Genomic DNA, 25,746 nt, shown 5'->3' with positions numbered 1-25,746 from the left:
ACTTCACAAACTGACCTTTTCACACTTCCACAAATCTAATGATATACTTTATATGTGTTTGAATGAAATGCATTGGATCTAGAACACTATTAGCCAGTCTTAGGGAATAACTAGCTTGGTTTTGTTGCCAAAAATACATATAGGCACATCTAAAACACCATTACCATTATGAAACTTGGTTCACTAAAGGGCTCAGTTAACATCTAAAATGTTCAAGTTCATAAGAGTACAACTAGAAAAAGATTTGTTTGGGAGCATTTTCAGGAGAAAGCCTCTTCTTTCTAAAAAAAAAAACATAGCAGTAAAGCTTAGCTTTGCAAAGTTGCAAGTGAACAAACTACAAGACTTCTGGAACAATGTCCTTCGCACAGACGATAGCAAAGTGGAGATGTTTGGTCATGACACACAAAACCAAATATAGCATATCAGCACAAACACCTCATATCAGCTGATTTATGGTGGGGTAATGATTCAGGCTTATTTTGCAGCCACAGGACCTGGGCACCTTAAAGTCATTGAATCCACCATGTACTACCAAAGTACTCTTGAGTCAAATGTGAGTCCAACAACTTAAATTTACTTCAAACTGGCTCATATAACGGGGAATGACCCAAAGCAAAGCAGCAAATTTACAACTGAATGGCTGAAAAAGATAAAAACTAAGGTGCTGCAACGGCCCCGTGAACTGAACTGAAGCAACATTGTAGAGAAGAGTGGGCCACAATTCATCCAAAATGATGAGACTGATAAAGTCATACAGAAAAGTATTACTTCAAGTTACTGCAGCTAAAGGTGGTTCTGCGAGCTCCTGAATCATGAGGTGTACCCCAGAGTGCCACGTAATGTGAAAACGTTCTTTTTCACATGACTGCCTCTCTCTGTGCATAGCTATTTGACACCACTCTTAACTTCAATACATGTAGCACTGGTCCACAGTGTTACCTTTACAATAAAGGGTGTAGCTTTGGAGTTGTGTTATCAGAGTGGGATTTATAACTTGGCACCATAGACAAATGGAAAATTGAGCTTTCAATATAAGTAATTATTGTGAAAAAGTTTTCCAGCCCAAAGGATGATGTTTGTCTAACCAGCAAGTTCAGGGATTATTGGCCAAGTTGATCCACCACTTATTTGCAGGGCAAATGTCTTCTGATTGACCCAACACCTAATGTGGATTTTAGTTGGCCTCATCTGCAAAGAAGTAAAGCTACACATGCACGTGATATCAGTAAAGGGCAATAGGAAAGAATTTTTAATTTTATACAGGGAAAGCAATACATTACATCACATTAGTTTGAGGTGGGACTGCGGTAGTGCACTTACAAGTTTGACACTGGTCCTCCTGATGGCCCCAGCAGCGTCCGTTACATGAGCGATGACAGCGTCTGCCTGCAAAAGACACCGTACATCAGAGAACTCTCTGCAAACTTCCGACGTAGTTTTGACACAAACACACATTAAAGACACTGCCCCCACACACATCAAACACCTAATCGTTCGCTCGTGCATGCCCTTAAAACTGCTTGACTAATGACAGTGACAGAACTGACGAATCTCCTCCGCTCATCCAACAATAGATTTCAAGTCACTGGCGACTCATGGCCTGTGAGAAACATGAGCATGAAAGACAGGCTTCTTCTCCCTTCCGTCAAGAGCTAGCAGGCAAAGTGGGACCTGACAGAGCATTCACAGCCTTCATCTGCCCGTGGCCCATCATCAAGACTTAATTGACTATGGGTTAATTACAGAGTAAGTGGAATAGTGAGGCAGATTGTCACCCGGCCCCTTCAACCACTCCCACTGTGGGGTTGTTAATGTTAAATACTAACTACAACTTGGCAAAGGGCCTCAATTTGGCAACCTCCACTCCCACAAACTCTCTTGTCATTTTTGGCCCACCTCCTCTGTTCTTTGTTTCTTTTCATCCCCTTCCTCCTACATCAGTGGCATCTCATCAACAAAATAGCAATGTTTCACGCACATTGTACTTGTACAGTGTCTTCCCCAACCTTTACTGTCTAGAAACAGGCTTTGCATGATGTCCTGATCCCTGCTCATGCTAGTCAGATTGTATTCTGTTCATTCTGCAAAGTGTAAAAAAAAGGTCATAACGCCTTTTCATTTGCCCCATTGTCTATGTCTTTGCTGCCACTCGGTGCCACAGCTGTCCCCATTGTTCACCCTGACACGTTTTGATACAGAGACCCTGAAGAAACAGCTTTCCATCCCTCAATATGAGCAAAAGGCTTGCCCATAAATGCGCAGAAAAGTTTGAAAGAGTTGTCTTTAGCAGCCAGTTCCTCTGACAGAAAGTCCGCCGGATACTGACGCCTGTTATGGCCAAAGCAGAGGGAGCTGAGGGACAGCCGGGACCACAAAAGGGGTGAGGTGGTTGGGTAACAAGGGAAGTGGGCAGCTTCAAACCAGCTGTCAGATTCACTGAGATTTAAAAAGACCACAGCAGACAGCAGCTCCATGGGCCTTGCTGCAAAGTCGTTAACATACCACTACAATAGAAAGGTTCACGGGTTGATCTAACACTATGTGATTTTGCTTCCAAATGACCGCCAGGCAAACAGAATGAGGATAGGGTGTGATTGCTGCTGGATGTGTGTGTGTGTGTGTGTGTGTGTGTGTGTCTGTGTGTGTGTGTGTGTGTGTGTGTGTGTGTGTGTTTCTACAGTATGTTGGAATGTGCCACTTTAACATTTCACTGACAATACTTTAAAGGGCACCTATTACATTCATATCTTGCTCCACATTTTTATTCTTGGACTCTAGTAGAGAAGCTTTGCATGATTCACAGTTAAAATGACCCTTAGGTATCTTATACTGGACCTTAGTGCAGCTGCCTGTTAGTTCATTTACTGCTTGAAACAGTCCTATTTGACTCCATTAACTTTTCCTTAAGCCAGCTTTCTTATAATTGGCTGCCCCACCCAAACAGAAGGTTTGAACAGCTGTGGATGTGGTTTCAGTGCCAGACATTAAGTATATCTGTCATATTAAACCTGTATATGACGTATATACAGTTGTGATCAGAAGGTTACATCCACTCATCATGGGCATGAATGTCATGGTAATTTTGTTCTATTTCCAGGGTGGAATGACACATATTTAATGACTTTATGATTTTGGAATCTGCAGTTGTTTAGAAATGGCGGGAAGAGACCTTCCAAAGCTGTGTAAATCTCCAATTATTCTTCTTACAGCTTCACTGAATTCATTGGACTTTCCCATTGCTTTGAATAGTGTTTAACCCCATTCGTGTTGTCAAACAAACCTTTTCTATGCTGGCAAAGAGAAACTACCAGTTGTAGTCTATTATGATCACTAATGAGGAGTTTACAGGGCTTGGTATTGTTGAGGTAAAAGACATTATTGAACTTTCAACACCAAACTTTTAAAAGATTTAAGTGAATATATGTATATATTTGAGTCTGTATGTATACTTTTGGCTATGTGGATTAATAGCTTCTTGCCAATTTGTTCCGAAACCTCCATCCTTCATTCATCCATCTTCTTCTACTTATCCAATTCAGGTCTACTGGGGTGCTTTTAGCCTATAAAATCCCATTTACCTCTTCTTTAAAACAAGAACTTAAGTGTTCATAGCTTGGGGGCATCACCAGTGACTTAGAGGTCAGAAGGTTAATCTAATCAAAAACTACTGGTTCTACCGGTTTTCACCCTCACTCTGTACTCACATCCATTGTTGCTGTTGTTGGACGGCACCACCAGCAGCTCAGCTTGGGGGTTCTTGATAATGTCACGCCAATGGATGGTGTCTGCGTGACATAGGAATTTGTTCTGGTCAACATAAACGCCCCCATTCAGTATCTCTGCACAAGGAGAAACAGAAAGGAGAGAGAAAGAGACAAATGAGCACATAGCTGTGGATATAGAGTACATGTGCACGATGGCAGAAAATCAATACTTCAAGGTTAACTCTTCTCTTTGTCTCAAAGTACCACGCTGCATATGCTGTTCCCTGAAGCGCATCTGAGCATGACGATAAATGCTATTGACAAATGCACACAGATATTCTATGCCAAGTCCAAAGATATTTGTATAAAGAGTACCTCATAAAAATAAGCAAATGGATTTTAAAGAAACTCCTACTATACGCCAGTCTGATTTCCTAATTATGCGCTGAGTATTATTAAGTAATTTCATTTATCTTCAGAGTTAATGAGTTTGAATGTCACAGGCAGACATGATACTTGTTGTGTTAATTAAAACTGGAGCAGAGAAAGCGCATAGCTTCGGAATTTAGATGCACTTAAATCTTGAAACTTTTTTCTTTTTATTGTTGAATTATTAACTTCAAGACTCCTAAGCCACCCAAACAATCAAACTGTCTCATAGAAAATAACTGGAACTGGACCTTTTTGTGACCTACTCCACAGTGAGAGCCAACACACCAAAGACAAAGGCATGCACTTCAACCAGCATTTGCTTAATAGCAAAAATATGTTTCCTTTCAAGGACCAGTGCCCTTAACAGATGCCTGGGCATGGATAGTGATAATAAATTCTAATCCCTCTCCCTGTTACTAATCCAGGTTTTGGATATAGAGACTGAATGAAATGATGCTGCAGTAATCCTCCCCTCCTGAGTTGTGACCCAAAGCAGAAGGGAAAAAACAGCCCCCATCAGTGTTTCTTTCTCTCTGGGATACCAGTCGACTATATAATTTAACCTAGTTGGGGGATTTAGATGTAATCATCTTGCATCTCCGTCTCCTTGAATATGATTCCATGAAAGTACTTGTCAAAATAAATGAAATTTAATAATGAAAAAAGAAGCAACAATGTGCTTCAGATTAGGGCTGGATTAGCTGAAGGTAAAGAAGGGCATTGTCTCTCCAGGCAGATTATTAACGGCGTGCGCTTATGATTCGACTGCTGAGAAGCGCACACACACACAGGAAGCTAATCATTACCATCCGACACCCTGATTAAAGAAGTGGGCCTTGGTGGAGACGGGGACATTTATTCAAAGCTCTCTTAGAGGTGACATGGCGCTCTGTCTGCCTGCTGAATGGCCTACAGCCGCAGCTTCATGTAATCATGTTCCCGTCACAATGGACGATTTATCTGGGCGTGTTTTACATTCATGGATGGCGGCTGGAGAAAAAAAAAAAAGGAAGAAGAAGCTTGTTCAAATAGCACATGGACTGCACCATCAGCATGCTTTGATAGCATTCAAAAATAGCTGTGAAATGAACGGCCATCCGTTACTGAACCCCGATTAATTATTTTTCAGACGGCAGATGTGTCCATATGTGCATTTCCTGTTTTCCCTTAAGTCTCCTTCATGTGATAGAGGGCTTTGTTGTTGAGCCGCTTCATGCCTCTAAAGATCCTTGAACAAACAACCCATTAGTTCAGACATACTGTGCACATAGACAAGGTCATCAGGGACCACGTAACAGGTCAAGATTATAGGTTTTACACACACACAGGCTCATCGGACATTTGCTTGTGTCAGGCATCTTTCCACCACGACTGGGTGAGGGCCCTACTTTGCTTGAAAATGACCTCTTTTTACAACTGGCTAGAAGTGAGCATCCCTCGCTGGATTGTTACGTGTCTTGCCTATGAGATAAAAACACTGTAAAGCCTTGAAGTTTCTGAAGGATGTTTTAGTTTATGTCAAACTACAGACTCAGCAGATGTTGCCTCTCATATTTTGCAACTGCAAGCGAGGATTTATAATGGGGTGCTATGCTAGGGTAACACCTTGAAAAGCTTTTGAAGGCTTTTTTGTCCAGTAACTGAAAAAAGACATAGTATTGGTTCGGCATTGTAAATAAAGGCCGGCACACTAAAAAGCAGGTTTTGTGCAGTGTGTTTGACAGGCACATAAAGCACTCTTAATGCTGTGTAAATGTTGTGAAGCACAAACAAGCAAGGTTCAGCTAATTTTCCTTTAATTACATTTATTTATAATCTGTTTTCAAGCATGGGGCCATCGTTCAATTGCAAGAAATTGGAAAGGAAAGACTTGACAGAATATATGAATCTCTGGAAACATGCTGCACATTAAGCAATCTCATCTGATCTACAGATGTACCTTCCTACTATGTGTCAAAGTTCAAGGTGAACCCTTGGTTTCCCCCAATACATCCACTGGAGTGAGTGTGCATATGAATGCTAGACAGTGTGTAATTCTGAGTGTTCAAATGGACTAGAAAGGTGCCATTTAAACATCAATGCATTTACCAAACAGTAGTTTGATCATTCTTGGGCTACAGACTCAAAACTCACTTTGATATCAGTGACAAAGGTCTGAAAGGTGGCCTTAATTAACACTTTTTGCCTTGCAGTCTTGATGACACATTATACTTATGACAATTTGTGGGAGTCCAATCCAAAGGGTCAGTGGTCAAAGTTGGATGTAACCACCATTTTACAGTAAAAAAAAAAGTGAGAAACTTCCAGTCATGACATGCATAACCAATCCAAGCAATTACAACGTATGAATCTGTAAATTGTGCAATAAAATGTCTTATTCTTTAAGAGATACATTGTTTAGTAGCAGATTTCACCCACTGTAATGATAAAGAAAATGTCTGAATGAGTGGGATATTACTATAGGAGACTATGAAAGACACTTTCTTACATGAATTGAGCTCCAGCTAATCAAAGCAGGAAGAATTTGAGATGAAGTAATATTCATATCAAGCACAAAGCTCCACATCACTTATTTAATTTCAGCTCCATAGAAAAATACACTATGATCTACTATGCAGTCTCTAAAATAGGTACAAAAAAGAAAAAATCTCCTCTCCTCCCTTTTGATTGTCTATATGTTCAACCAAAAGACTTCAGCTCCTCCGGGTGACACTTCCTAGTCATGCCGTTTTATGCATGTATACGGCCACTGAGGGCTCTAATGCCATATGGTCAGGTCATGTTTGGTTCAAGACGGCTTCTGGTGCAGCATTTTGCTACAGCTCTCTTGGCAGTGAAATAAAGTGCCTCACTGTGATGGAGAAAAAAAGAATCACATAGCAAAAGTCGAAGTGTCATGCTGAATCAGAGATTAGATTTGATATAGAACTGTGCTGGGGAATAAAAGGTGATCACTGGAGAAATTCCATCAAATGCAAAACTGAAAAATGGAATAAATGGCTTAATTTAATGACATCAACTTTATTGAATTCATTTACTTTCTTTCTTCACCATCACTCAGTCCCATAAACCCCACATTTCTGACTCCCTCTAATGCTCCATCATAAAGGATGGTGCTTTATATTTAGCGCAGTCAGGCTCTAAAAGTGTTGCTGAACAATATAACAGTGTGGGCATTCAAGGAATAAAATGAGGGTTTGTTTCAAAGTGATAAACAGTGACTTAAATATCCACACTGTAAGCCTTATTTAAACCAACTGCTTGGGTTAAAGGTTAGAAGAGACGAGACTTTAGTGCGGTTAAGAAAAATGAAGAAATGACAAATGGCTCCAAAACTCAGTCTTGTAGACTTGTCAAAATGCCTAATTTTACTTCAGGGGTTAAGGTTATGCATTATTTACAGCTTGACTGCTTTGAGCGACAGGGATCCAGTATTTGGTTTGATTAAACTTAACATTCAATATCAGTGCAAATTACAGATGTTCCTTCCTATCCAACCTTGTAAGCCAGTGTGAGTTAGTTAATAACTCTGCAGTTCTCTCTTCCTGTCCATATATGACCAAATCACTATGAAAACCACTTTCTCACATGATTTGAGCTCCAGCTGACCAAAGCAGGAAGGACAGCTGCTGCTCTGAAGGCTCAAGCTGCTTTTGGCCTTTTTGGTGTTTCGAAATTGGATATGACAAGAGAAGGGCAGGACTGATGGTGAATCAGCACATTCGTTGGCCAATAACTTGTCGATTATAGGTTGTTAACCAATGAGCATAACTCCTCCTTCTTTCTGAAACATCCATTAATTTTCTTCCGCTTATTCAATTTAGGGTCTTTTTGAAACAATGTTAGGATTTAAATTGATTAAATAAAGCTGTTTTTCTGATTTTTATATACACATTGCGATGTGTTCATTATCGAGTTGGAACTCGATAATTGATACATGCTTACACATACGTATAAAATGTAATTCTATTACAAAATGAGTGTCTGAGACCATGAGCTCAGCAGAAGAAATTTTCCCTTCTTCAGAGGTTTTGATGTACCGCTAACCACGTGAAGTTTACTCATTTACCATTTTGGTCATGTGATGTTGTACAGTAAATTGAAAAATCTGGCAGCCACCAGTTGCTAGAAATGTCATGTCTATTCCCCAATGTGCTGGGAAAATGTAATTGCTTGTAATTAATTATTATTAAAAGTGGGTTAAAATCAAGTTTTACTGTGTCACTACCAATAGCATCAAGAAACCGCTCACTAACTAGTCAAGGAATCTAATTTTTCCCCCCTCATGACACGCTCAGTATGGTAGACAGCTTTCGAGTACTATGCACATGATGTAACTCAAGAAACCTCTATTGGTATCAACCACTGGTGGCCATTAAAAAAGCATGCACGCTTAAGGCACTTCTATGTTAGCTTCACTTTTTAGACCTGGAAGCTACACCCATGTTTTATGCTGTCTACAGATGAAATCCAACTTAGAAAAACAGGATAGGGACAGCCAAAATGCCAGTGAGTTACATAGCATTGGAGACAATGGCATGACCAAAATTATTGTGAAAGTGTGCAATTAAGTTTTGATCTTGCTGCCTTTGAAATAGCTGTGCCACAGACTGTTGACTGAAAGTGTTTGCCCAAAGGTTGAGGTACCATGTGTCCACTTCAGCTGCTTGCAATGCTTTCACATTGCTGAATGTGAAAAAAAAATCAATAAAATCACCAGGCAACTACTGATTTTTTGTAGTATTTATTTTGTATTTATGACCTTTCTAATGATAATGTAAATAAGCTGTTTCTTTTTTCTTCCCCTTAAAGTTTATACGATAGGTTATCATGACAGTCCACTGGGTATATTGAAGTCAAATATATCAATAGATATATATTCCTTCAGCTATCACTGAGAACTTTCTGGAGCACAAACAAAACTGCACAACGAATACAAGTGTGGGAGCTGTCGTTAAACTTGATAAATTAACCAATTAAAGGGCAAAAACACAGGTCTGAAATTAATGGCTGAACACTTGAGGAAACCTCATAATGCTGTGAAAGCGGATGTGGAAGTAACCTTTTCACATCCCAGCTTCTATAATTATATTCAACATTTTGTTTGCTTTCTATGCTCTTCTCTGGGGTGGGGGAGGGTGGGGTGCGGGGGTCAGCACTGACTTTAATTTGCAGATCACTGACATTAAGAAGCAGTGAGTCAGTGACATTAGTGAGGGAAGGAAAATAAAGTTGGAGTGCCCTGACAATGTTTCTGTGACTCTTGAACGGTTATGCAAAGTTAGAAACTAAAATAAGGAACAAGTGTTTTTGAAAAACTCGAGGTAAGAGCAGCATTTTAAGATTTCACTGAGATATTTATTTGCATTGTGTATCCAACACTTACATACAGTGGGGCAAAAAAGTATTTAGTCAGCCACCGATTGTGCAAGTTCCCCCACTTAAAATGATGACAGAGGTCAGTAATTTGCACCAGAGGTACACTTCAACTGTGAGAGACAGAATGTGAAAAAAAAATCCATGAATTCACATGGTAGGATTTGTAAAGAATTTATTCGTAAATCAGGGTGGAAAATAAGTATTTGGTCACCTGAAACAAGGAAAATCCCTGGCTCTCACAGACCTGTAACGTCTTCTGTAAGAAGCTTTTCTGTCCCCCACTCGTTACCTGTATGAATGGCACCTGTTTGACCTCATCATCTGTATAAAAGACACCTGTCCACAGCCTCAACCAGTCAGACTCCAAACTCCGCCATGGCCAAGACCAAAGAGCTTTCGAAGGACACCAGGAAAAGAATTGTAGACCTGCACCAGACTGGGAAGAGTGAATCTACAATAGGCAAGCAGCTTGGTGTGAAAAAATCAACTGTGGGAGCAATCATCAGAAAATGGAAGACATACAAGACCACTGATAATCTCCCTCGATCTGGGGCTCCACGCAAGATCTCATCCCGTGGGGTCAAAATGATCATGAGAACGGTGAGCAAAGATCCCAGAACCACACGGGGGGACCTGGTGAATGACCTGCAGAGAGCTGGGACCAAAGTAACAAAGGTCACCATCAGTAACGCACTACAACGGCAGGGAATCAAATCCCGCAGTGCCAGACGTGTTCCGCTGCTGAAGCCAGTGCATGTCCAGGCCCGTCTGAAGTTTGCCAGAGAGCACATGGATGATACAGCAGAGGATTGGGAGAATGTCATGTGGTCAGATGAAACCAAAGTAGAACTTTTTGGTATAAACTCAACTCGTCGTGTTTGGAGGAAGAAGAATACTGAGTTGCATCCCAAGAACACCATACCTACTGTGAAGCATGGGGGTGGAAACATCATGCTATGGGGCTGTTTTTCTGCCAAGGGGACAGGACGACTGATCCGTGTTAAGGACAGAATGAATGGGGCCAAGTATCGTGAGATTTTGAGCCAAAACCTCCTTCCAACAGTGAGAACTTTGAAGATGAAACGAGGCTGGGTCTTCCAACATGACAATGATCCAAAACACACCGCCCGGGCAACAAAGGAGTGGCTCCGTAAGAAGCATTTGAAAGTCCTGGAGTGGCCTAGCCAGTCTCCAGACCTCAACCCCATAGAAAATCTGTGGCGGGAGTTGAAAGTCCGTGTTGCTCGGCGACAGCCCCAAAACATCACTGCTCTTGAGAAGATCTGCATGGAGGAATGGGCCAAAATACCAGCTACTGTGTGTGCAAACCTGGTAAAGACCTATAGTAAACGTTTGACCTCTGTTATTGCCAACAAAGGTTATGTTACACAGTATTGAGTTGTATTTTTGTTATTGACCAAATACTTATTTTCCACCCTGATTTACGAATAAATTCTTTACAAATCCTACCATGTGAATTCATGGATTTTTTTTTCACATTCTGTCTCTCACAGTTGAAGTGTACCTCTGGTGCAAATTACTGACCTCTGTCATCATTTTAAGTGGGGGAACTTGCACAATCGGTGGCTGACTAAATACTTTTTTGCCCCACTGTAGTAGAGAACAGGCCAATAAGTGTTCAGATTGTTAGGGATGTAAAAATGATCCCTGCGCCAAGCTGCTTTTCGCAAGCCAATTAAGTTCATTTTACTGTCGTTGAGCAGAGTGAAGAGCCCCTATTTTGAAGTAGGTCCTAGGCAATGATGGCCCCAGCACCAATCAGTGGCCATAGCTCTATAGGGAGCCTGCTGATGAGCTTTCATCAGTGCTGCTAGCCACTTGTCCCACATCTCTTTCTCTCCCTAATTATGCTGATGAATAAGTCCGTAATAGCGATCTGTCCTCGACTGATGAGTCCATGCATTTGCCGTTATTGTCTTGTCTCGAGGGCGGGTGTGTCACGTATCACACAACTCAAGCTGAGTGCATTTGGGCCATCCACACTGCCCTTTTGTATTACGATCATCTTTCTGTACTTGTCACCCTCCACCCTGCACCCACCCCCTTCAGACCCACCCATCCTCTCCAGCATTAAAAGCACTTCCTCACTCTGGTGATGGGCTGACTTGCTGAGCATGGGGAACAGAGAAATCGAGATGATCACTCTTTCTTTTCACAGTCGGATGCCCTCTTTTCCGTGAGTCAAGCACACACACAGTCTTACAAACACACACACGAACACAGCCAGAAGCTTTTAAAACACTCATGAAAACAATGCCTCTGAAATAATCAGGAAAAAGTGAGAAATTCGTCACATAAATGCAGAAAATCCCGATAAGTACTTCCTGTCCAAAACCAAAGAGCATCTTGGAGATCAGTTGCATCAGGTCGACAAAGCCTCACATTTGCGGCAGAGCTGGAGAGTTAAGCTGCAGCTTTACCTCTTAAATGCCAATTAATCACTCAGTGACTGAGAGCGAAATGCGGAGAGCGCTGTGAAGCCTCTTGAGATTTTTTTTCCCCTCACATATAAATCAAGTGGAATACATTGTCTCCGACTTGTTCGGATTGTTGTTTATAAATTTAGATACTTTAATGCCATAAATTCTCCACTACAGAGAGACATTCATGTTCTTTGCAGTTTCATGTATATGATTCACAGAGCACTCTCCTTGGTATGTTTGGAATGCGAGTACCTTAAGCTTAGACTATGCAAGATAAGAGAAAATAACTAGGGGTACAACGATACTCGTATCGATATTGAACCGTTCGATACAGTGCTTTCGGTTCGGTACACATATGTATGAACAATACAAAACTTTTAACTTATTTTATCAACTTTTCTTCTGACGATGCTGTCTGTGTTGAGAGCTCAGTGGATCTGCGTTCGACTGCTCCGCCTAGGCTGCACTGTCGAGTGCAGATCCACTGAGCGCCGTGCAAGCTAGCAAGACAGAAGCTAAGCTCGTTGCAACATGGCAAATTGAACCTCCCCCACCCTCATTCAGATCTGGCCTTTGGAATTATTTTGGTCTTCATGTGAAGCATGACCCTGAAGGTAAGCGCGTCATGGACAAAAGTAAAACAGTATGTCGGATGTGCCACGCAATGCTCAATTACATGGGTGGGAACTAGTGCGTTAGCGCAGTTTGCTCGTTAACGTGTTGACGCCGTCTGGCCCCACACACGGGGCGATCCGCGGTAGCTCGTTAACGGAGATTTGTGTTGTGGCATTAACGTCATTTCAGATTAACGCTGACAGCACTAGTGGGAACACAATGAATATGACTGCACATTTATGCCGACATTACCCTAGTGCAAAGACAAGTGGAAGCACCCCTAAAAATAACGTATTCAAGTATACAGGAATCAGCCACAAACCACAGAAAAGATTAAGTGCATTCATCTGGATTTTACTATGACACATACCACCAACTTCAACTTTAGTGCAGACCAAGCACAACCTCAACTACCCAGCAGTATCACAAAAACTTCAAATAACAGCTCAAGAAAACCCAAAAAGAACTCAACACCTCCTTAACACCCAACATTACTGCCCTTATGACGTTATGACTGCCATTCTTCGCTTTGGTGTCATTTCAGATGGTCATTTAGTCACCAGAGAGATGATTCTTATGTTGCAGAGAGGGAGATTTTGCAAACATAAATGACTGCCTAGAGAGAATTCTGAAAATAACGCCACAATCACTTTGCTTCCTGTTTTGACTTTCTCAATTCTTTTTTCCCCTACTGGTTGCGCCTGAGTTGCGACACCTTTCATTCAGGTTAAGATTGAAGCGAGCGCTTTGTCTCTCAAGCACCAGCACAAATGGTTAAGAGGCTGTGGTGATGCACAACATCCAATGCAGTGACCATAAACTAGGCTTGAGGTATTAACCCTGCATCCAAACTCCCCATGTGTCGGCCCAATTGAGAAGCCCCCCCGGGCTGGAGCAAGCTTAATCCATGGATCACCCACTCTGCTGCCAATGTCCCAGTGGCAAACACCACAGGACATCTGCATAGGTTGTATGCCAATGCCACAGCAAGCAAGGGAAGGGACCCACACTATATTACGAATGTGGTTTTAATGTTGAGGCTGATCAGTTTGGGTCCAGTGAACTTGAATCCCTTCCCATTATTGTCAAAAGTATTTTAACAGCTTGCAGAACCTCAAGTAGTGAATGTTTAAGACTTTTATCCCGAAGCATTAACAAACAGTATTTCAGCGTTGACACAGAAGAGCATTTTAACACAGTGGAAAGAATCAGTCAGAGTAAATAATCTTTTGTTTTAAAAATGGGGAAATACAGTAACTGAAAGGAAAGGATTGCATGAATGTGGTTTAGTGCTGAGGGAATTAATGCTGCGTGAATTTACAATTATTCTCATCCTTCACAAATATATTTTTTCAAGAAGCCTTTACTGGAGACTCAGCAGGCAAAAGGATTGTTTGAACATTGTCTTTTATCTCAGAATTATGGTATGTGTGTATGTGTGTTGTCTAAGAGACATGTAAGCTCTTTGTAGTCATTTACATGCATCAGTTCCTGGTGCTCTGTGTGGCCTGTGACACAGCGCTGACAGCTGGCATGACAGAAGGTGCCGAACTGGGGAATGAAACAAATTGCCTTCATTTTCTTAGAGTGCAACCTCTTCAGGGAACACCGATGAACATTACACAACTGCAACGGCAACAAATCTGTGACTCTGGAAAATAATGACTCACTAGAGAGACAATGAAGTAAAGTTACAGAAACGGAGAGGCAGAGAGATTGTGTTCTGTTTGCTGTGCTGATTTTCAATCTAACTGTTCAGTCAGACCAACTATAATCAAAAATAAAAAGAAGGCAGTCATTTCTGCTTGAGATATTTTATATTTGGTGTTGGGGATCGCCCCAACTTTGCATGAACACAATGCGTAAGGCAGAGAGAGAGAGCACAGGGCATGGAAAGCAGCAGCAAGGCCCCCACCCAACTTACCCATCTTGTAAGTAAAGAGACGGCTTTATGCAATGGTAAAAGGATGAGTTTGAGTGGAGGTGGGTTGCAAAATGTGCAAATGCACAGTGATTATAAAGCACAGCTCACATAAGTGTAGAGACTGGTCTGTGACGATCTGGCAACCATTAGTCAAAGGTAAAAACATATATTTTCCAGTCAAATCAGTTGCTAAGGCTTTGGTCATGCAACCCTAGAGATTGGTCAATGAACACTTGGCAACTACAGGTTGCTATGGAAAAATGTGTATTCCCAGACAAGATGGTGCGTGATCAAGGCAAAACTCGCAGCAAGGAGGTATATGGTGCTGCACCTAAAACCTCCTTACAATTGCTTCTGTCACTGGTAGATTTCTGAGTAGGAAATAAGACTTCTTTAAGAAGTCCAGACGCTTTTCTTTACAAGCTCCTTTGACCTCTGTGTTACAACTTTCAGAAATGCCTGCCGTATCTATACAAAATATCCCACACATTGACTGACCTGCAAATATGAAAGACACACATTCACACCTTCCTTGACTCTCAGCACAGATCTTCCATTGTTCCATTGTCACTGTGTATGTGAGGAAGTGACATTGCTTGACTACAGCACAGTGCTGTGCATAAAAGGAGACCAACCCAGGCGGGAGAATCATTTCTTGTTCGCATTTCTGAGAACGCACATCAGGATGGCCTCCGTATCACTGCCACGCAGGAAGAACCTCTCCGCGCAACAGGCTTTGCCTTGCTTCAGGAAATGGACGAAACAGATTCTGATGGAGGAGAGGTTTCATTTGTCCAGCAGGCCACTGATACCTCCTCAGAACAATCTGAAAAGGAGATGGAACAAGAACCCAACATGCCTCCACGGAAGAGGCCCCGTGGTACTGGGAAGCCCAGCCAGAGCCACACGGCAAAAGACGGCACTGTGTGGGTAGAGGAGGACATTGGAATGCCCAGTGCAGTAGCAAATCGCTCGTGCTTCACTGCGCAAGCTGGACCCACAGAGTCTGCTAAGGTTTGTCACTGCCATAGTAGATATGATATTTATATAAACCCATTTAGAGTGAGGTTCATGTAAATTTACCATTCTCTATTTGTTTATCCTCCGACAGCGTAAGACTAAAAGTGTGCTCCAAAGCTTCCTTTGTCACGGCTTGGGCGGCAGTCGTGTGGAGGTGAGAAGGAGGATCCAAATAGCAGCCAGTGGTGGAGGTGCAAGTGAGATCTATTTACAGTGAGTAATAACCAAGAAGCGGGCAGAACCACAACATAAACCTAAACTGGGAAAACTAACACAAAAGGAGGACACGGGGCGAGGAGCAGAGAGACACTGTGAAACACGGAATAATGCTGAGTACACAGAAGATTCACAGAGAAACACAGACGACGCGACCAGGAGCACAGGCAGAAACGCAGTATAAATACACACCAGGTAATTAGGAGATGAGAGACAGGAGGGCAACACACCTGGGAGAAATCAGAGCCGACGGGACAGGGGAAACGTAAACTGAACACACTCACATGAGAGGGGACCTTCAGAATAAGACAGGAAACGCAGACACAGAGAACTAGACGAGACACTGAACAGATTCACACGCAGACAGTGTGACACCATAGACAGACAGAACACCAAAGTGGGACCAGGGCAGGCACAGAACAGAACCCTAACAAATGGCAAATAATAACAGAATACATACTCAGAATAACAAAAGCACAAAGAAACACAAAACACTGAGTCGGCAGACTCAGGACCATGGCATTCTTTGCCTGTTAGACGTGGGAATGCTGCAGACCATCAGAGAGTGCACGGTACATCAAGCCCGCACGGTACACCTAACCCTAACCCCTAACCCCTAACCCTAACCCCCTAACTGGAATTTGGAATTTTCAATTCATGAACTGATGGCATTCATTTCAATCGTGTTTGTAAGAGCAATCATGTGTCCTGTTGGTGCCATTCTAGATTGCTGGTCAGAAAGATTTCTGGTGCCAGTAATCAAAGAGACAATGCCCCGAGATTCATTTCAATTATGCAACATCTTCGATTTGATGACAAGGACACGCGGGCAGAACGGGTGAAAACAGACAAATTTGCAGCGATCTCCGACATCTGGACACGCTTCAACGAGAAGCTTCAATCCAGGAGAACACATGAACATAGATAAACAGCTGTTCCCTACCAAGGTCCGTTGTCCATTCACACAGTATATCGCAACCAAGCCAGGCAAATTTGGGATCAAGTTCTGGATGGCCACGGACTTGGACACCAAATATGTCTGCAGTGCATCTCCTTACTTGGGAAAGGACCCCAGTCGTCAGAAGGGAGAGAGGCTGGCAGAGAACGTGGTGTGAAAAGTGTGGCAGAAACCATAAACATCAAAGTAAAAGTTCTCCCTTTTGAAGTGTGTTGGCTCCAGTGGTGACGCACAACTTTGAAGGTGAATATTCTCGGTCTTCGGTTTGCACTGCACTTTTCCAAGTTTTACTATCACCCAGTAAGTTAGTACTGATTTGTTTGCAGACAAGCTCAGCATCTTCAATGCAAACAACAAACAACAGCAATCTGCATGTGGTAAACAAAGCAAAAAATCACAAGGAGTTTTCCAGATTCCGCTTGCCAATCCATTGGGGAATATATTTTTTTCCCGAGCGAGTTGAAGTTGTTAGGGGTTGCCAGCTGCTCTCGAGGCCTGCACGTCAGAGGGTTCAACAGCCTAAAGCAGCTTTAATATGGATTGGTGAAAGAGCCCATAAATCCACAGATGTAGGATGGCACCGAGAAGAGCTGATCTGCTGGGATTGCGGCTGAGTTTAATGGAATGACTGAACTAACAGTTTACTTAGTTGGAGACAGAATAAAACAAAAAGTGGTTACCTTAGTCTGACTACTTCCACCATCCTCCCAAGAATGGGATCCACAACAAAAACACAAAATATCCACCCACAAAATTCCCTTGTGCTAAGCCAACTGGCATCCATCGTAGAACTCCACTCACATACTCACACACACAGAGACAGGAGGCTACAAGCATACACCGCAATGGGATCAGTAAGACCAGGGGAACAATAAAGAGTTCAGTTTTTCATTCTAGTGTAAAAAAGTCTCTTTTATCTTATGGCTGGAATGCCCGCATTATACTTGCCTCCACTCCAGCAGAGAGAGAACAAAAAGATTTCCTGAACAAAAGACACACAGTGTTTGGGAATCCCGAGTTTGTGTGTGTGCGCAGGAACCGCATAGTTAATTGGTAGTATGGTTGGCAGGATCTGAGTGTGCACTGATGTGTATGCACCTGGCCAATCTGAGCAAAATCAAAGCGCCGTAATTAAAGTTGCGGATTTCTCTGCTCGGGCAGTTTACAGTAAGACTTAGAAAGCCCACGACTTCAGGTGAAAACATGATGTGACTAGAAAATAAGCAGTCGGTCCCCGAGGAAACCCTCCGTGTGTGTTTGTGTGTGTAGTTGTGAAGAACTTTACTGTACAGTGCCTCGGAGCATGTTTACTATAAACAGGGGGAAAAAAAGGGGGGAGTGAAAAAAACAACAAAAAACAACCCAGTGTGTTGAGAAAGTAGCTGCTTAAGTGAAGACGACTTCCCAAATCCCGTGAATAACTGTTAAGTCTCCAGCCTGCAAACGAGCTGCTGGTAGATAAATGGCTGCAGATCGCCAAGATAATAGAGACAGAAAACAACCACTGGTTTGCCTGGAGGCACACACACACACACACACACATAAAAAGCAACACATCAGCAAAAGAGCTCGGGTGGTGAAAGCGGCCGAAATGAAGTGAACTTTTCTAAGCTCAAAGTGGGTAAAGCGGTCGTTCTTCTCCAGGAGGAGGGGAAAACGTTTCTTTTGCTCCTGCCGCTGCACATTTTTATAAAGGCCTGCATTATTCACACACCTAAAAAGCTGTCAAAGAGCTGCGTCTTATAAATGATACAGCCCTTACAAGCGAATCCGCGGTGGCTCTGGGCCTCTGACTTGAGGAGAACTTATCTGATCTTCACGGGAAAGCGGAGGTGGGTCTCCAGAGTCCCGTTTCCACCCCCCCACACACACAGTTCTCCATTATTAGCTCTGCCAGCCAAAGAGATATTGTGCTCGGTGACAAATGGGAGAGGAGCGCTGGGGTGCAGACAGTGCGGGGGAGGTCCCCCCCCCCCCCTCCATCTTCGCATCCCCCCCGCCCCTTCCCCCCTCTTCACCGCACCTCTTCCTCTACCATCTCCACCCTCCCAACCTCCTTCCTCCTCCACGATCCAGGAGCGCTCGCAGCCGTGTCCTCCCTGATAACCATAATTGTGTTTTAAAGCCCCTGATTAAATTTCGCAGTCTCGAATGATATTGTTTTGCGATGAATCCTTATGAAAAATGCTTCACGTTAGGAGATTATGGAAGCGGTGTAGGAGGCGGAGGCGGCAGAGATGACAATTTTTTGGTTTTTTTTCTTTGAAACTTCTAAAGCTTCAATGGACGCTAAATGAATCCCTGCCATCACGCTCCTTCTTTTCCTCCGCCCACTCTTGCTCCACCCATCTGTCACGCTCCCTCTCTACGTTATAAACACACACAGAGACATAAACATTCCCCCTTTTTTCCTAAATTCATCCTTTTCTCTGACACCCACAGGCACACAGGTTGCACAGCCATCGTGATTAAGAAAAGTTTCAGAGACGTTTCTCAAACTGGTTTCAGAACCATCTCAGTGTGGGTGTCCCTTCGGAGTTTCACAGTAGCTCTACCTTCTTCTTCTTCTCTCTCCCCCCCCCCCCCCCCCCCCCTTTTTTTTTTTTTAGAGGTGACACAAAATGCAATCAGGGCGAATGAGAAGCCAGCAAATTCAATAATGGAGGCAAATGAAAATGGAACTGGAGACTCTGCACTTAAGGCCGGATGGGCTCACGGCCCTAATAAGCCCTCTTCTGTCACCGGCTTCCCTGCATCTAAATTAACCAGAGGCCCCTCCAATCAGCGCGGACAAACAAAAGAGTCAGCCAAACACCATGAGAGAGCCGGTGAATACTAATAAGGAACGGTCGTCAATAGCCGACGCCGATGATGTGCTTGCGTGTGTGTTGGGTGAGGGTGGTTGATTTGTTTTTTTTAAAGTGAAAATAAACTTTAAAAAATGAGAAATTTGAAAAAAAAGTGATTTACTTCTATATATATTGACCTCGAGGTTAAGGAACTCACTCATCAAAGAAATTGCCAGCTTCACAGTACAAACAACCTCAGAACTGCAGGCCGTGTTGCTGTGTCCACCCCTCCAACACCAGTGATAGGCTGTTTTACAGCGGATTTAGCCCGACAGTCAGTCCACTTTCTGCTCTATTATTGTGCTGGAAATGGTGTTTTGGTACAATTGTCCAAGATAAGAACATCAAACTTAAATTTAGAGGGCGCTACGAATGGACCATAGGGGAGCTGTGAAGACAGTAAAACTGCCTGCGCGGCCGAGCTCATAACTTGAAATGTGGGCTATTATTAAATGTCCACTCTGGAGTCAGGGTGCCAGAAAAAAAACAAAAGAGAAAAAGGAAAAGTTCTCCTCAGAGGTGCAGAGAACTGTGCACGAGCATGCATGCACTCTGTCAGCCCTGACGTGCGTTTTGTAATTCAGATTAGACTCATTACATATTTTCATGACACAGAATGCTTAAGAAGTGTTAAAAACAGAACTAACCCTCTGCATTGGAACTGACAGTTACAATGGGCTAAATGGGCAATTTGTCATTTTCTGGCACAGAGCTGCAGCACTCATCCCTCCACTTGGGTAATTTAGGACACACCGACACACATACACACACACAGACAGGCATTAGCAAATCAACTATGACCAGTAAATTACCTCCATCTGGTTCTACTGTATATTTAGCGTCAGGTACTGTGAGCCAGTCCGGCAGGACACTTCCTTTTCCCCCGTCTGCTGGATTCTAGCTTTGGATTACGTGGCCTCTTCAGCAGATGCAAACGCAGTCCTTCACTGGTCTGCTCAACACTCTAATGGATTCATTCTTTTGGGGAATCTCAAGGGGGGGAGACTTAAAAAATAGTGGACCCAAAAATGTCATTAAAGCACAAAGTCAAACAGGTTACGGACGCCTGGGAGAGAATGAAGAGAGGAAGCTGCACAACACACCTTCACCACTCCAAGAGCCCAAAGCATGCAAATATGTAGCAATGTCAAAAGGGTGGCGTGGGGCTCGTGGGCGAGACAAACAATCAGGCGCTTTGAATATAATTGCTGTCAGACAGTGACCGGATACAGCCTCGTTTTATCTTTAAGAGTGGTTAAAAAGAACCTCACATACCCATCCGATGGACAAAACATCGTCCTGACACAGCAGCAATGTCAAGTAATGTCCTGTATCACATCAGCGAGCACGCTGAGGTTTCTCTCTCTCTGTTAAGGAATGAAACGATGCTTACATCTTGTGCTTCAGATCATTTAGAAAGGGAACACAAGACTCTGGTCACAAGCAATTCTAATCTCCCGAAAAATTAATTCAGCTCTAATGAGCAAGTTTGATGAAGACACGGTTATTTAGTTTGATCAGGCTGGATTTCCAAGAACTGCCGGGTGGAAACGCTGACTCATACGGGCTCGCCACACAGCAGTTTCACTCTGAATAGCAGCCGTTTGAGTTTAAGCACGAAAAGTATCGATGTTCCGACAAAGGAGAAAGCAGGGGACAATTTACTCACCGTCTGACTGCATTATTGCCTTTAATTCTTAGTTTTATAACCACAATGCATTTATTAACTTTTGAATTCATTAGAAAAATGTTTCAGCAGTCATTTATCAACCAGTCCCATTAAATGCTTAAAAATGTTATTCAATTCATTTCTATTCAAATTTATTTTTATAGCGCCAAATCACATCAACAGTTGCCTCAGGGTGCTTTATATTGGAAGGTGAAGACGCTACAATAATACAGAGAAATCCCCAGCAATCAGGCAGCCTCCATATGGGACGGCTGTAGCTCAGCAGGTAGAGCGGGTAATCTACTGGTTGAAAAGTTGCTGTTTCGATCCCTGGCTCCAGTATGCATGCCAAATATAACTGAAGAATAAGCACTCAGTGAATCATCACTCCCAGCAGCCTAGACCTATTGTACCGAAACTAAAGGAGGATTTAGGGTCACCTGATCCAGCCATAACTATAGACTTTATTAAAAAGCAAAAGCAAAGTGATCTGTTAGGGTGACACGGTATCATGAGGTTTCTAAGATAAGATAGGCCCTGATTATTCAAGAGTCTAGTGAGTAAAAGTGAGTCAGAAAAAAAATTATTCACCAGCTGGATGTCGAGTGGTTGCTAGAGTTACAAGGTGAAACTGATTGCAAAGAGGATGATGCTGCAGCGAAAACCTCCTTGCAGTTGCTGGTTCCTAGCAGATTGTCATGGTTGCCCATAGTTTGCATGGAAGACATGTCTACACACATTCACCAACTAGTTGCTGACCTGCAGTGAAACCTGAAAAAAGTGTGACACACACTGGAAACAGGGAATCATCATCTTCAATGTAAAAGTAGTGCATCGCCACTGCAACCAACAGTTATCACTAACGTTTGGCATCTTTCATGCAAACCGTGGGTGAATGCAGCAATATGATAGCAACCAAAGCAATCAGTGTGGCACTGTATACGTCTCTGCAACCCATTTTTCCTCCAGCAAGTGGTTATGTCAGTAGCCACCCTCTAGCAATCGCTTACAAACCAGTCATGGAATACACCTTTTTATTTAACCAGGTTACTAGGGGTCATTAATCGGTCGCTATGCCTGAGTGACTGGACCATGCACTCTGTGGGACTGTTAATTGGGACCTAAACCGCTGCAACCTCTCTTGCCTCTGAATTTGAACTTTGCTGCTATTAAAAAAAACAGACTGTTAGCTCTCTAAAAGTCAGTATTTGACAACCAGTATGGTGACACATAAAGCTCCTTATTTCTAATTAGCTGTAGATCACATTAAAAACTCTACTGTGACTGCAGTCTTTAAAACTTCATATAAACCCACTTGTAGATTTGGAAGCCTCTTGGGTAAGTAAGTTTCAAGTCTCTGATGTGATCTTGACAGATCAATGTCATCATTGCCAGAGTTGCTATCAGGCCTGTTGACTTATGACTAATAGATCTACTGCTGCAGACTCCCTTAGAAGAGGGATTTAGAAAATTTTGCATACACTAGTGTCGGGGAGGGTTCAAACAGGCTTTCCTTTGGTAATATTACATGGTATTATGGTGTAAAGCCATTGTTGCTCTCTGGGAGTTCTTTCAGGTGTGCAGGTAACTCAGTTAGCCACGGTCAGCTAACACTGACCTATAAAGTACAACGTGTCAGCCAGTGGAAATGAACCCAAACATCAAAGAACAGGGCACTGGGAAGTAGGCTTACTGCCCCGGGGGACTATTACCACTCCATTAGAGATCATTTTGCCCTCCTTCCAGACATGCCACAGCCAATAATGGAGACAACCCTGAAGCCTCTTGGGTATTCCTGTCAAAGAACTTGTAAAAGAAAGGGGAAAAAAACACACTAATAAAACTGAGCACAGTCCCAGCAACTTCTGTGTGCAAAAAGAGTAAAAATATGGGAAATAAGATGTGAAAAGAAGAAAAAATTGAAGCCAGACGTGTCGTCCTGTTGTGTGCAGACATACAGCAGGACGACAGCAGGTTTGACTGAGGTTCTTTTGGCCCGGCTGCCTTTTCTCCAAGTGACAGCACATGTAAGAGCCCTCAGGAATGTGCTGCAAAGATGATTTCCAACCTGACTTTGCATGAAAGTTCATATCTAAGAAACGTGCGGATTTACGGGTTGCATTACATTACGTAATTCTGAAGTGTTTTTTGTTTTCAAAAAGGAATGCTGGTGCTTTGGTCTTTCAACACTCCAAAAAGAGGGATAAAGATGAAAGAAAAAAAAAAGCAAAACTTTATTTCACAACCAGACTGAAGGGCTCTCTTGCTTTGCAGATCCACGACTGCAGCATTTTCTGGGGTACCAAAGCAGCGTTTGAAGCTGGGAGATATGTTTTAATCATTTGGCGCCTTAATGATGACACTGGATTCATTATTAATGGGCCCCATCCCTCTACTCTCCCTCTTCCTCATAACAGTCCAGAGTGTGAGTGGGTATTAGCATTAGCCGCTTTTGCTCTATTTGATCTTTCGGTAATTACACCACTTTTTGGAGATCACACCACAAGCTTTATGTTAAATAAAGAGGCCTTAGAAGTTTTTTTTCTATACAAATTCCAAACACAATTATCATGGTTGCTTTTTTACCCCAATATTTATTTTATTTTTTTTATTCCATAACAGGGAAAACAGGAATGCTGCTGGAAACTGGAAGCAAAATGGAAAAGATACAGCCGGCCAAAGCGCCTAACATTTACTGTCTACAAACATATCTCTCTGAATTGCCAGTTTGGGATATGAAAAAGAGGTGGGAAAAAGTTACAAATGGAGGCAAGTGTGGATGAATAAAAGGCAACAAGAGTCAGTTGTCCTAATATGAGCTACAGGATTCCTCTTTTTAGGTGTATCCTTTTTAAAAAGAATAAAAAGAGGATGTAATAGCTTTGATGTGCAGGATCTTTGTACTCTCCACTGCAGGGATTAACTGTATAGATCAAATTCAGCTTTTACTATACTTCTAAAACTTAAGAAGAGGAAGTTTGCTAATTCTCAGTAGCTGAGAAATGCGCAGCTTACACAGAGGCTTTTTTGCATGTCTGATTCTTATTAACTTTAAATATGCAAAATCTTACTGGTTTTATATTAATGCAATGTACACATAACCCATGTTTCTGGCATCATTGCTGCCATCATGCACAAGGTATTCACTGTCATTAGTGAAGTGCTGCACCAGGTTATGTTAGCGGTTCGTTACATACAGATGTTTTAATAGACACTGTGGCATCACCATTAACCACATCGGTGTTTCTTGAGTGTTATTTTGCAATGAGCGGGGATAAAGCCTAGAAATTGGATGGCAACCCACTGGTAGATACTCTGGGTGAGAGAGGTATCTTCAACAACCATTTAGTAACTGATTGTTGAAGGAAGATGGCTGTCATCAGTGATCTCCTGGCAAACATACTCTTCTTTGACTGGCTGAAGGTTTCTGGCAGTTGCTAAGAGTATCTGGAGGTTATGCAGTACTGACCCAAAAGCCTGCTTGTGATTTCTTTGGTCTCTGGCAGATGGTTGCATGGAATACATAAAGATGTCTGCAAACACCCACCAACTACTTGCTGAGCAGCAATGAAACTTGAAAAAGTTTCAGCAGACTGGAAACGGAGACCTTCACTTTCACCTTAAAAGTAGAAGTTACCCCCTTTCAGTACGTCACAACATTTACTGTGAAGGTGTAGGTTCTTTGTTTCCGGTCAGTGTCAAACTTTTTCAAGATTTACTAACACTAGGCTAGTAGTTGGTGTTTACAGACAAGGTCTTCTAAAAGTTGGGTGACTGTGGCAGTCTGGTAGTCACAAAACCAATCACAAGGAAGAAGTGACTGGTGGTTGCTGGTGGCAACTGAACTGAATCAAGATGAAAGGAGAGGAAAAGGATCAAAAGGGGAAGTAAACTGCAAGGACAAAAAGTGCATGAAATAAAACAGGAAGCAACTGAAAGCAAGACAAGACAGAAGTTATGGAGACAAACAGGAAGACAGAAACATGGACACAACAAAAAGACAAGGAGAAGAAAGAGTAAAAGAAACCAATTTTATAAACAGAGGGTGAAAGTAAAAAGTGATTTACAAAAAAAATATAAGCGGCAGGTCGACACAAAGTTTTTACATGGGATGCAAACTTCTTTACGGCTGAAAAACTTGGTTCTTACATCTTTGTGTTCTCCAGGAGAGAAACTATATCTCACGGTATCCACTGTTGTCACTACTGGAGGGTCAAAGAATGGATACCAATGAATATCTTTATTAGCATCAGACGTTTGGGGATCAGGATGCATTCAACTGATACTGGAGTGATCTGGTGATCATTCGCTCACAAATCTCCTCCAACACGAAGAAAAATAACCATCTGCTCAGCTGATCTAGCCAAGCTGAGCGACTGTGAAAATGATAAACAACTTAGAATCCCCGTGACCTGGTAAATCAATAGTCATGCTCTAAAAATGAAGATGCATATGGGGTTAATTATAATCAAGACTGTTAATCAATTCATCTCAGCAGTAACTGCTGTTGGTAATTTGGCCTAAATACATTCA

The 25,746-nt window shown here is 42.4% G+C and overlaps 1 protein-coding gene and 1 long non-coding RNA gene across 4 annotated transcripts in view; both read right to left on the bottom strand.

Moving 5' to 3' along the window:
• LOC146491525 (receptor tyrosine-protein kinase erbB-4-like) overlaps positions 1–25,746 on the bottom strand; it is a 361,361-nt gene that overhangs the window by 108,769 nt on the left and 226,846 nt on the right. For all 3 annotated transcript variants that reach the window (XM_085152628.1, XM_085152630.1, XM_085152629.1), the window contains exons 4-5: positions 3,708–3,842; positions 1,324–1,389 (exon numbers count right to left, since the gene is read on the bottom strand). In XM_085152628.1, the coding sequence (XP_085008754.1) occupies positions 1,324–1,389; positions 3,708–3,842 (201 nt within the window). The remainder of the gene's footprint in view (positions 1–1,323; positions 1,390–3,707; positions 3,843–25,746) is intronic.
• On the bottom strand, positions 15,403–18,665 carry LOC146491526 (uncharacterized). Its single transcript, XR_014872554.1, has 2 exons — positions 16,373–18,665; positions 15,403–16,339 (listed from the first exon to the last, which is right to left on the bottom strand). It is a non-coding gene; the product is annotated as an uncharacterized LOC146491526 (long non-coding RNA).

The sequence above is a fragment of the Neolamprologus multifasciatus genome, chromosome 23, assembly GCF_963576455.1.
Source record: "Neolamprologus multifasciatus chromosome 23, fNeoMul1.2, whole genome shotgun sequence".
Classification (NCBI taxonomy): Eukaryota; Metazoa; Chordata; class Actinopteri; order Cichliformes; family Cichlidae; genus Neolamprologus; species Neolamprologus multifasciatus.
The sequence above is the reverse complement of the archived record's forward strand: the minus strand, read 5'-3'. Positions and strand labels throughout refer to the sequence as shown.